This window comes from Gymnogyps californianus, chromosome Z (genome assembly GCF_018139145.2).
Source record: "Gymnogyps californianus isolate 813 chromosome Z, ASM1813914v2, whole genome shotgun sequence".
Classification (NCBI taxonomy): domain Eukaryota; kingdom Metazoa; phylum Chordata; class Aves; order Accipitriformes; family Cathartidae; genus Gymnogyps; species Gymnogyps californianus.
In genome coordinates this window covers 59,395,460-59,409,151 of record NC_059500.1, presented here as the reverse complement: position 1 = coordinate 59,409,151, position 13,692 = coordinate 59,395,460, and the positions used below count along the sequence as shown (strand labels likewise).

Below are 13,692 nucleotides of genomic sequence, written 5' to 3'. Positions count from 1 at the left end.
AAAACCTGAGCCAGACAGGCTTCCGATTTTCATTAAGATACTTTGCAGTGTAGATTTGTACTGCAAATGTAACCTTTGTTTCACTTTCTTTTTAGAAATGTCATACCTTTTTCTTGTTTTCTCAGGACTGAAATTGCACTAAAAAGTTCCTGTTCCAGAAATACACCGATTATCTTCTTCTCATGTTAAGGGACCAGCTGGGCATAGAACCTGCCTGCACTGACTTACCTGCACTGTAGTTCTTGTACCAGAAACACAGGAGTGACAGGAAAAGGATACACAATACAAACATATCTCTTCCATAAAATTTATGTCTAGACAAAGAATAACACAAAATGGCTATAGGAGGAAAAAAACAAAAAATGAAACAAAACACCAGCTGGCAACTCTAGTCTGGGACACGGTCGGTCATCTATTTTGGGATATTTCCCCTCCCCTGGAAAAAAAAAAAATGTTAAACTCTTCAAAACACTCATAAAGGTACTTCTAAAATATCCAAGTTCTTCATATACAATCTAGTTTGCTTTTGAAATATTATATTGTACATACACCAAAAAAGCAAATAGTGAAGAAGTCCCACGTTGATTTGAGCTTTTCCATTATCATTACTTGTCTTTTTAAGTGATTGCAGGTGGAGGCTTGCTCTCTCCGTGTCATGGCATTGCCGCTAGCCAGCTCTAAAAGGGTAGAAGAGTGTAGTAAGGGAGCTAAGCTCTTGATACTTCTGGGTTTAAATTTTTACCCTTTTTCATAGAGTGTTTTTGTCTTTTGATTAAGAGATGGAAAGTGTCTGTGGTTTGTATTTAAGCACAACTATCCTGCATTATTTAAGAGCAAGATTCTTCTATAATACCTAAATTGTTTATGTGACTTAGTTTACAAAGATGTTGCCTCAATATAATTATTCCCTGCTGCAACATAGCTTAGGCACAACCATCTGCCATTAAGCAATGACAGGCAGCTTGAGTTAAAATAACAATGGAAACCCAAATGAACTAGATAGGAAATTTTTTTTGTGGGAACCAAACTGTACTAAAAATATTTTTTTAATGTTGGTACATATTCAAAGTTAAAACCAGACAGTGGTCAAATAAATATCCTTTAATAAAGAAAAAAGGAATCATTTTAAAGCACCAAAACTGTGAGTATGATGTTACATTGCATGTACAAGAAGGTGAGTGCAGTATTTTGTGTACAGGTTTAAATTTCTGAGTCATGATAATAAAAAACATGAAATACACAGCAATAAACTTGCATTGCAGAAAAGCTGCACTAAAGAAAAAAGAGCAAAAAGCAGACAGTTAAAACTTTTAGTTTTTAGGTATTGCTAGAAATGTTTTAGTTTTTTACCTTTTTTTTAAACATACTTGTTACTTAATACTTTATAACATTGAGCATTTTTAGGCATAGTAAATTTGCAGAGTCATTTGCAGTAAAATATGCATTTAGTATGTCCTTTCGAATATAACGGAGTTAAAGAACTTTCTTAAAGCCAAGCACAATGTGCTAGTAGTGTTTGAGTCTACCGATAATATTGCACAAAGCTAGTGAATGGCAAATTGGTTTTCTTTTGATTATTTCTTATTTATTCAACAGGCTTAACAAAGAAGTTAGTTTCGTTAAACTTCACTGGCTTCATTCATGCAAGACAACCTGCAGCCATCTGTATTTCTTAAGCTTTCATCTTGTGATGATGTATTTGTATATATTTAGGATGAAATTCAAAACATATAGCAACCACAGTAAGACACTGGGAGATGTTAAGTGAGTATCTCTAATCCCCAACACCTATTTCCCAATTCAGAAATCAAAAATATGTTTCTAAATCTGAAAGTCAAGCCAGTCTATGGCAAACTAATTACCGAATAGGTGACGGTCTCTGGAAATAAAATCTCTGCAGAGTTTGGACTACACTCACCAAAACGGCCATCATCCTTTTCACTTGTTCCCAATGGACACTCTACTGGTCACTAGCCTTAGGTATCAGCTTTAAATAATACTCTACATTAACATTAGAAACTCAGCAGAGTAAAATTCAATCCTTGGTCATTTTCCATATTAGAGGTACATCAGAGCATTCACATTTGAGAATGGAAAGATGACCTTTTCTGTCAAATTCTGAAGCTCTGGGCCACAGAATACAGAAGACCTGAATCACAATAAAAATACATAAATGTCAGGTTGCAGATTCACCACAGTCAGAGCTGGGAGTTTTCGATTAATAGTCAAACTGAACAGGAAGTGCAAACAACTGTATATACAACAGTCCCTCCCAAAAATACACTGGCATGCCCACCCACCCTTGACCCTCCTAAAAATTGTAATTTTAAGTATTTATGTATTAGGCAGCAATTAAATATAAATTCATTTTGTAGGAAAAATTTAAATTACAGTATATTTATAGGTTAAAAATAGCCATTGCTGTACTTTTTACAGCATTGATAGCAGTATGTCAATGTGCTTATTACACCAAAGAGCAATTTGCAGTCAAGTTTAGGATGGCGTACTGTCAGCTCCAGTAGCACTGAAATCATGTAAGGTGTTTCTGTTTACTCCTTTTCTTTACAAGAAGCTTCGATTGTTCTTAACATTAATTCTGTAGTGCTAAACATAACAACATATTGACCATGCTTATGGAATAATTACCAGAAATATATCCAGGTAATTTAATTACATAAGCATTACAATGAAAATAAAATCTGATGACACACATGAGCAAACTTGATTTACAAATTACACTCTTGAAATTCAGTGCAACAAACAGAATAAAGGTAACATTAATCATAAAAGTTTCTGCCTCCTCTGCTCAGCAAGTTGCATCTTCAATAATGCACCTGTCATTACTTTTAATATTAAACATTACAGAATATAGTGCTTATACTCAAAATGATTCTTTACAAATACTGTAGTGAAGTACGTTGAGTTCTATCCCCAATGCAGCCACAAAAGAGCACAATATATAATCATACTAATTTATTTTACAGGTGTCTGGTGTAGGACGCAGACTGTCAGATTTAAAAAAAAAAAAAAAATCTTAAAAGTGATGTTTAAGAAAAATAAAAAAGCCTTCATCTACCCTAGACAGGTAACTTACTTAACTAACGTATATAGTAAAGTGAGTAAAATAAGACTATTGGTCATTTGTAAAGGATCTGAAACCTCTGTGAATGAGCGCATGAAATTCATGTTGATGCAAATTCCATTTCTGATCAAACGACTACTGCTGTTTACCTTACATTTTGGTTATTTTAGTAGAAACTGAGTATTTTGTGTCTTGTTCCCATTCATAAAAGACTTTTTAGTCCTCACATAAGCATTTGTAGGATAAACATTATGCATTCCAGCTCTTCACCTCACCCGATCAGTTACACTATACTAAAACAGTTTTAATTTGAACAAAGAAAGAAGTTTCTAAAAATGGAAAAAGCCCGAAAGCTGACAAACTGCTTAAGATAAACGACTAGTAACAGAACAACACAGCCACAACAGTGAAGTCCAGCCACATATGAAGAATACTAATAATAGGTAGAAAGGTCTTTTTATGGAGGCTCTCTTTCCTTGCATATGTTTACGTGTTTTTTCTGTAGTGATGCTTGCTAAGATTTCTCAAGGACCAACACAATTATTACACCTTTTCTCAGCTATGGAGGAACCGATCTAAATGCAGGACTGTCATAATTTCCATAAGTTTCTTGTGAATATACTTGAACTTTCCCCATTTGCTGCTGTAGCCATTCCACTGCAAAATTTCACATTATGGACGATGGGAAGTTTTATGCATTAGCCTGTACACTACATATGCACAATTTTAATATCAAAGTGGAGAAATATGTGAAATTGTGACATCTAGTGACTCATGGAGGATTAAAATCCAGAAATTTTTCTTTTTTAGCAGTATGTGGGGAAAAAATCATTTACTTTCCACATTGGAAATGGCAGTTTTGAACTGATATAAACTGCTATGCTCAGCATAACAACTACTTTTTGTGTGCGCATAAAATACATGTTTGTATGAGAACTCCATTTCTATAAACTAAGCTATTACAGGAATCTAAGATTTCAGCTAAATATAAAACAGATTAAGGACAGTAATTTTTCTCAATCATGCACACATTTTTCAAGGCAAAGATGACAGATCATGTGGCAAACATCTGAAAACTGTAGTACAGCATAGCAGAGCATGGAGCTATTTAGATAAATCACAACACAAACATGGTAAACTGTAGACATAAATGTTGTGCAAGGGGATCATTGCACCTATAATTTAAAATTACACTATTTTTCCTCGGTTTGCAATTTTGCTAGTGTCCCATATGCATACCCTAAGGAATAAAAACTGCAGGCTGGAAAATAGGGAAAAATGGACATAAAAGTTGCTCAATCACCACTGTTAATTTAGCACTAAGTTTCAGATGAACTGTATAATCTGAATTACCATTCTACATCCTAGTTCTGCTTTGTGCTACAGCCAAAAATCTATTTGATTACCTCGGTTTTAACATGTGGCGTGACTGGAAGTACAGACAAATGTAGAGCAAAAATACACCACAGCTTACGGTACAGGCAATGTCAAATGATTACGATGAACTTTGAAATTGCTGTTATTGCTGCATGAACACAGTAGTATTAGGCAGCTTCCAACCACACCATGTAACTCGGGGTTCAGAGAAGCAGTTTAAGAAAAAAACATCATGTAGTTTTAGGTTCCTGGAAAGCCATTATCAAGTGTTTCATAGAGCTGATCTCGGGACAGGAAAATACAGACCTGATGACTAATAGAGCAAAATCGATACAACTCTACAGTAACGCTGCTTACAGGTGCTTTGAAAATGAATGTTCACTAACTTTATAAATAAGGCAACAAGGTTAAGAAAATGCCTGCTGATAGCAAGAGTAAAGTGACATCCTTTCGAGATGTTTGACAGAGCTTTAACTTCAGGACAGCCACAGCGAAACAACTGAAGGGTCCAAGAGCTGAGGTTCCTTTAGGTTACATAGCCTATTGCTAAGGTAAGTTCTTCTGTTCCTCTTTATATAAGTAAATGGCAAGACATGAAATCTCCTGTTATAAACGTTAACACAGTACATGTTCCATTACATGACAGCAGCAATGCATAACTCCACTTAAAAAAAACAAATCCGCATAGTAGTTTGTCTGTCACAAGAGTAACAGTGAATGGACCACACTACACAAAGGATAGGAACTCTATTTCTCAAACACAGTGTATGTTATGCTAGTAAAAATAAAATGCTAGTGAAAATTCAGTTTTCTTAGAATTGTAATGGGCTGACTTTAATATCACATGGAGTTCCTAGATGGTACAAGGCTACTTGTATCTCTGTACTGACATACTTCTCGGTACTGTGGTATCGTGAGAGTAGCTGCCTGCAGCTATTAATCATGAAGTTTAGGATTACTTCTAAGTATTCACCACAGAGGAAGCTGTAACCCTCCTTTAAAAAAAAAAAATAGCATCAAAAGGGAACTTTTTTTTTCAGCCAGTAGGCTTTTGGGTATGAAATACAAACATTTTTGCAGCCACTAAAGGGAATAATGAAAACCAGCAAGAGAAGCATGATTTTCACAACTCAATTATCAGTATGTTTAAGTGCTTTGATCTTTTTTTAAGGAGGCTGCTTAATCAAAAGCCATTTTAAACCAAAAGAGAAAAATAATTTTAAGTATGAAGTTACAAAATATTGCTTCTTATAACAAATGATAAAAGTATAACTAACTTGGTTCAGCATAGCTAAATATTATTTTAAAAAAGCATGAAAATATCTACTTTAAAAAGGTGTCAGACTACAAATGACCTTCTAAAAAGGTGCTGCAGTATGGCTTGCTAAATGTACCATGTTGGGAACACACACACATTCTTGAATATGTACTGAATTCAACTCTTATTTCTCATTGTACTGTGGTCACTTGTAACTTTTCATACTGTCATAAACTTCTTCAAACCAAGAAGAAAAAAAGTCTTAGTTGCATGTTACTGAATTTCAGCTACTGTAGTGCAACTAGGAATTCTGCTCTTTCTGGAATATCACACTGCTACACAGCAAGCTTCTCTGCAAGGAGCTATTTAGTTGGATTTTCAAGCAGATGATATATTCAGTGCAGTGAAGGGGATGTTTTATAGCTGGTTTGATGTCTCAGCCAAATCCCAAAGTTACTCTAACAGCAAGTATTCTTCCAACTCAAAACATCCCCCTCACTTAACTGGCCACACATTACTAACGCAAATACAAAAAGTGCTTAAGAATCAGGCATTCTTGATTATATAAAATGCACATCTAAACAACTTAGCTTTCTGCCCAAACCAGAATTTTTTGAACAAATTAAAGAAAAAAGTGACCCGAAAATTAACATTCCAGGCCATTTTTTCCATATACTGAATCATTTGCCAAAGAAAGCCTCCTGTGGAATTGATGGTCATAACTGCTGGCTCTGAATTTTCAGAAATGAAGAGGAAAAGTAATCTTCAACTGAGGTTTCTTTTCTCACGTCAGTGGCTGTGAATCACCTGTTTGGGAAAAAAGAAAAAGGAACATCTGAAAAGCTAAACGGCTGTACAAATACTCCCTGATCAACGTATCAGGCAATTCCAACATGCAATACTGAGCAATGTCTTCAAAAGCCTCGATTCTCTTTGCTCCCAGGGTAATGACACACTAACTCTGGAGCCAGGACACACAGAATATGACCAGGTCTTTTTTTGCCTTCTGGTATTATTGGCAGTGAACACAGATTAGAGTTTGAAGAGGCCCAAAATACTGGATTAGGAGATCATGGAGAGCAAAAACTCGCTTCTTATCCGTTACTTTGTCCGTCACTCCCAGGAACCCAGGTTTTGCATTACTTATAGTACTCCTAATGTAGTATAGTGATTTATGCGTACCATTTTGTACACACACAGAGACGGGCTTGGGATACTTTTGATAACCAGTAATTTTCTGATTTTTCATACAGAAGCTACCGCATCTTTATACTGCTTGTTCAGCTGTACTTCCAATACATAGAATGCCTCATCATTTTTGTACATGGTTCAGAGTGTCCATAAGGAAGGAACTGCTCTTAGAAAAGTTAGTCATAAGTTTATGTAGAAGTTAACTCATAAAGCAGGTAATACAAGAGATGACTAGATCTCCTGCAGGAATCAGTTACTATTAGTTTGTCTTCAGACTTCAATAATTAATTAAACCACTTCAGTGGGCATTCTTAATAGTCCTTGCACATACATTAAGACATTTTTTGGCACTTGATGAACGTACATCATTGTCTCAGATTTAGCCTTCATTCCTAAGGCAAATAATTGCATTACATTTAGCCTATAAGGATGTACGTGTATTAAGCATAGTTCGTAACATATGTGCCAATATACTTTTGTATAACTGTTTTCAACCTAAAATCTCTATGCAACTGTTTTTTGTACGTGCAGAGCTTACATTTAAAAATCAGTAGGTCAATCCTAAAGCATAGTATTAAATGGATAACCTTATAGTAAAAAATTCTATTCTGCAATTTCCACAACAGACTTTCATTAGATTTTACTCTTGTGTAATAAATTCTGGGTAACCAGTCTGTATGTTCAAGCAAGCACACTCATCTATGTGAAAAGTATTTATTCAGCTGAATTTCACAAGGGTTTTGTCTCAATCTCTGTTCTCCCAGATTATTTCACACACTTCCATAGCAGGGGCCCATTGTTCCTTTCTGAGCTGTTAGCTATTTTGTACAACCATTTTTCAATCGAATCTGTACTATCTGTTAAATAGTCTCCTCTCATGAAAACAGGATTGTTTTCATAATAAAATATGACATTGGTAAGAAAACGCAGGTCCCAGATGTGTGAAGAACTGCAAGGAGCACACACTCAGAACTCTGACGCTGCATCCAGCTTTAGGTCCAAGTGATTTCACAGGACCTCAGCATTTGACAGGAGTGCATCCTTAAAAGGGGAAGATGCCATAACTGTAGACTGGCAAAAAGGAGACAACAACCAGTGCACTACAGGTACTGCATGGCAGTGATTTTCAGCCTGCACTCTGAACTGCTTCTATGGGGCTGCAAAAGATAGCAGAGGAAAACGTGTATTTATATTGTATGGCAATGTACACATAAGACTTCTAAAAGGATACAGTTCCAATGGAAAATGTTTAGGAGGTCTACCAACTAGATTAAGAAAATTCAAAGTCACTGTTGTAAAATTCCTTCTTTTTTTAAAAAATGACCCATAGTATTAAAAAGTATTCTTGCTAAAAAATGCAAACAAGATCCCAAAGAATAACTTAGATTTACTAAAATCATAAAGTCAAATCACAAAGTTTAAATTTGCTCAGTTATCTAGGAAATGAAAAGAGAATAATTGCACTGAGAAAGCCAACTCAGTTCCAAGGCATGTCTTTTCTTATAGCTGTCACTTGATTTCTGAAGGGCTGTGGTAGTGGGCGTTTTCAGTATGCAAGTATAGAAAAAAGTTACATCCAAGCAAAATTATTTTCACTTTCAGTTTCATCAAGAGTTGAGTACACCTCCACTCCTGGATTTTCAGCTCCAAAACTAACAGTACATTTGGTATGGAACAGAAGGAGCATGCCATAATTAAACAGTATTAATCATTAGTGTGGCCAATGGCTAGTTCATGAGGAAATAAAGGCAACATTTATTTTTCCTTTTTAAAAATTTTAAGTATTATTATTTGAAAATAGCATACCAATGGAACAGTTTGAGACATAGTATTTCATAATCACAACAACATTCAGCAGATGATGTGCTAAGTCACCATCACTTTTTAAACAGCTGTAGCACTTTATCAATAGTCACTCTCCAGCTATGGTAATAACTGACCAGGGTAAAATGCCTGATTGTAAACATCCAAAAAGGTTATCTTTTTCCTACTGCTAGCTCTGTTGCAAGGATTATAAATAAGTATCTTTCATACTCTTTCTAAAGTATTTCTAAACAGATTTTTAAATTCTTTACAGATTGTCATACCTCTCTTTTCTCCAAAGTTTAAATTTAGTGGGAACTTTCATTGAGACTTAAGTTCATCCACATGCAGTAGCAGAAAAGAACCACCACAGAAGAATAGTGCTGTATGCTGTTGTTGTCATCAAGAATCTCTTTGTGCTACTGATGCAGCCATAATTTTGAAAACTAATCTCTTGCCGATTTCTGGTTTGTTCTGAAATCATTAACTTCATCTGCCAAAGTCTAATATCTGTACTTTCAGGCACTGCAGCTTAGTATAATGCAAGTTCATGGGATTCATAAGAGTAGCAGAAGTATATTTGTGTATTTACTGTTTATAGTCTGGAAATTCAATTAAGTCAGAAAGTTTACAGATTGAAACCAAGCTACCAAAGAGTCAGTCACACAGGGTAACCAATAAGATTTCAGTGTGTTCAGCAGTCAAATCTAACCGTCCTTCACTTGAAGCTATTCAATCTGAGGTGATAAACATGCTAAATTTTTACAAGGCCAGAAGTAATTACAAAATAAGTACAACGTGTGTCCAAGAGTGATTGTGCTGCTTTCCTACTTAAAAGCTTTTTAAAGCTTTTTGGTAAGCTGCAAACAGTCCCTTCAAATTTACTAAATAAAATAGAGCTTTTCATAGGAGCAGTCCTGTCAGTATTCAGCAAAAGTATTCAAACAATAAAAGGCTAAGATGTTGCCTAAAAAAAGTTTTCCTTACTATAAACCTTAAATTCTTTGAAAAGTCAGTGATACTAAATTCATATGTGCAGGTTTTACCACGTTGGACGTCAGACAGTTTAGTCACATTCATACTAAATCTCCTAGAACGCACAACCTGAGGCTTAGCCGCTATTGTTATACAAAAAGTGTTGAAGAAATATTTTTTTTAAAATGTAGGTTAATTACAGGTTAATTTTCCCAGTCTGTGCAAGGCAAACTCTCCTCTTCATCCTCTGATTCAGGTGATGCTTCCTTAATTCGTCGCAATGCTTCATGGATGCTCCTTGTCAGAGGGTCAGTATCAGGCAGAATTGTAAAGGATTCTCTCAAAACATCTTTCTGCACTTTCTTCAGTTTCACCCCTTTCCTGATCTGTGCCAAGATGTTATTGCTATCATCTTCATCAGGAAAAGGAGGGAGACTTCTCTGCTCAACTTTTCTTAAGTGAAAGCTGCCACGTTTCAAGGAAGCCAACACTTCATCCATCGGGGAACTCACTGCAATAAATCAAAAGACCTTCAGTATTATTTTTACTAAATTTTATCGGTCTTCATTTATATTTCCTACAGACCAAAAAGTAGCCGCATACTATTAATGTGATAGTCCCATACCATAAGTATAATGGTAGTTCCACTATTGTTTTAGCCTCCAAATTCATCTTACCTATTACCAGGTCAAAACTGGTTTATACCGACAATTAGAATTTCTGAAACCACTTAACCTCCTATCAGGCAGGTAGTAAAACTTTTTGAACAAGATGGCTTTCCTGTTTGCAGTCAGGAAAATCAAAATGGCTGCAATGAATCCAACACAATGAAAGTGTTTATTACATTATCTTTCTTGACTTTGAAACTCAGGTAATGAGTATGTATCTTAAGTACTGGACTGTGCAATCCATTCTCAGCACTTGTATCTTCTGGCTGACTTTACCTACTGTATGACCATTACTACATGCCAGTGAGGGAAGCAGCAGTATAGTCAACTGCAACAGCATGCATTTTCCTGCTTCTCTGGATTCATGTATGTATTAGCACCTAGTCACGGCGTGCCTATGTAAATTCCCTTCCTTTATAATTAATGAAAACAGGTAAGTAAGAGTTAATACTTTATCACAAATCCTTCCGTTATCACCAATTTAAAACTACTTCTCTGCAGAAATAAATATCAGGCGTTGGTTCCTTGAAGAGCTACAAGTAGGTAAGATCTCTATCCCAGAGAATGCATTATAATGAAGTACAACAGTTTGAAATAGCTCACGTATACTAGCACATACAACGTGCAACACATCAATCAATAGATTAATATCCATCTCCAGTTTTTTTGTATACTGTAGAATACATTTTTAAAACCTGTTTTGCATTTATGAGTGGGCTTTGTCCATCAGACTCATCGCCCAGACAGTTGGAATAGACATGAGGAAAAGAGAGAAATAAAAGAAGAATAAAGGACTGCACATTTGAAGGAGGAAGGAAGGATTGTAAAACACTCATTTGTCATACACAGGCAAATTTCTGAAGCCACTTAGAGACTTGGAACATCTCAGGGAATACAGAGCAGCAGGTAGAGCGCTGCTGCAGACATTAACAATACTCTTAAGAGGGAGGATATAATTTGATTTTATATTTGTCATTTTATGATTTATATCAAATTGCACACACAATATGTGCTTTATATAAAATTGCAAGATAAAATGGGTATCAGAAAACTAAATAATAGGACTACAGAAAAAGAAAAATGGAGCATAGCAGCATCAAAATTGATAATGAACTTAAGACACTGTACCTGCGGCCTGCAAGATTCATAAGAGCTTAAGAATTCTATAACTGCAGTTGCTTAAAGGGTTTTCAGTCATTTAAGGACAATTCTAAAGGAAACACTCTTGTTTCTGTCTGATTGATGAAGACAGTTCTAATTTTGATTTTATCTGGATGAGGGAAAATGTGAATGGAGGGATGTTTTCTGTAGCTGTAACTGACAGAGCCAGACAGAATTTTTAATAAAATGTTATTACAGCCATATTACAGCAGTGTGAATCAAGGCCCATTCGAGGTACTTTCTCTCAGTGATTTCCAGTAAAATAGTTCAGCTGAGCACTTTTGAAAATACCATCTCTGATTTTCAAATAAAAACTTTGCTCCAATATAGGATGTTTCACCAAAACACCAGGATTATTTTCGTCAAACACAGCTGCCATTCTCCCCATTTTACATATCGGATAAAGGATAAAGAGTTAAAAACAAGTAGCACAGAATCAACAAGTTGTAACAGATCTCCCAGCTCAGCTCTGTGCTCTATTAATTCTCCTCAGTTTCCAAAGAAGTTTTTGATCTTTTAAGTATTTATTAACATGCTTTGCTGAATGATTACAGATTTAATTTCCAACTGTAGTTAAACATATATACTTACTCAGCTCTCAAGTGTAGTTGAGGATTTGTGGATTTTTGTACAAAAATTTGAAGAAACCTTGAAGAAAGCATTCTCAAGGTTTCCTATGTCCCAAGATGAGTATTCATTTTACTAGGTCATAAATTATGTAAAATTCTGTTATTAAAAAACCACTGCACTCTCAGGTGAAGCATATAATATTTGCAGTGCTGGCTGTAAACTAGATAGGAAAAGATTCTTTTAGACAACGTTTAGCTCCATTTTCTAGCTAGTCTAACGCGGTATATCGTAGAGTCAGCTTCACAAGTGTTTTCTGTCTAACTGAACAAGTATACCGCACGCTGTCATAAAGGTCCTAACATTTGTTTGAGGTGCCAACATTTGTCAACTGAAAAGGATTTAACAACTTTCCCATTAATAATTATAAATGAATTGCAGCATACACTTCTCTATTGAGCAATTCAAAAGAGGAACTGATGTGCATTACAGTTAAACACACAGAAATGAAAACATTACCTCTCCTCCTCTGTAAACCCTCTAGATCACCAGTCTTCTTAAGCTTCTTCTTGGCACTGACTAGCTGACTGCTGTCAAACAGATGTGCTGGTGGGACACCAGAAGAGTGCTGGACTCCCTTCTCCTCACTCTGATGTTTAACAAAGCTGTCGCTTTTCTCTACGGATTTGGTGGCATCTTCCTTGGAGGGCAAAGGTGGAGGCGGAGGTGGAGGTGGTGGAGGCAAAGGGGGTGGAAGCGGTACTACAGTAACAGTCTCTGGTTGAAGCTCATTACTGGTGAGTGAAGAAGTAGTAACATGAGGCAGTTCAGAGGTAACACCATTGGGAGGTAACGAGAGATCCTGCAGTTGTTCTAAGCTTGTGGATTCCTGCACTTGCAAAGGCTGAACTGCATTTTCCAATTCCACCTCTTCACTTTTCTCTTGGATTTGTATGGTTGCTGGCAAAGATTGAGGCTGATCGACACAGGACACTGAGCTGGCTGCACATTTTCTTCTCGCATGAGCCAGCCGTAGTCTGGTTGATTTAAGTATTACTTGCCCAGGGTACCGCTAAAGTGATTAAGTTATTGACAATTAGATAAATACATGCAACGCGCTATTCTAGATTCTAAGTACCTGTCATTAGAGTTTGCCTTTGACAAGTAAAATTCATCTACTATTTTCATTCATTTTGCTCTGGACGTAAAAACAAAGCAAACAGGATCCTCACCTTTATGCAAAAATGATCGATTTTCTTAATTTTTATTCTTGGTTAAGCCACAATTTACATGTGATTGGTCTAGTCAGGGATATACATGGGTTAGATTTAGGATTTTACTGAGAACTAGACTGTACATTCAAAACTGTTTTTTCTGGAAACTAAAATTCAAAATTGCCTCTTGCTTTCCTTTTCTAAAACTGGTCAATGGCTCCCTCTGCAACAAAGTCCTCCCTGACCTAACACACTGGCCTTAGGTGTGAATCATACTGCTTAAAAAAGTATCTCTTGAAAACACCAAACATTTTGGGACTTTCCAATGTATTTATAATTTAGTTCTTAAATTTGCTGCCTCAATATCTGTCTTTTCATATTAGTTTCATCCGTAGC

General features: G+C 35.8%; 1 protein-coding gene across 2 annotated transcripts in view; it reads right to left on the bottom strand.

Annotated features, from left to right (window-relative positions):
- Positions 1-6,434: 6,434 nt before the first annotated feature.
- The window catches only part of JMY (junction mediating and regulatory protein, p53 cofactor), a 67,867-nt gene continuing 60,609 nt past the window's right edge, over positions 6,435-13,692 (bottom strand). Inside the window, exons 9-11 of one of the 2 annotated variants that reach the window (XM_050913124.1) lie at positions 12,602-13,154; positions 9,887-10,197; positions 6,435-6,524 (exon numbers count right to left, since the gene is read on the bottom strand). In XM_050913124.1, the coding sequence (XP_050769081.1) occupies positions 9,890-10,197; positions 12,602-13,154 (861 nt within the window). In that variant the 3' untranslated portion in view covers positions 6,435-6,524; positions 9,887-9,889. Of the gene's footprint in view, positions 6,525-9,220; positions 10,198-12,601; positions 13,155-13,692 lie in introns of those variants that run through there. The other variant, XM_050913123.1, reaches the window with a different exon arrangement.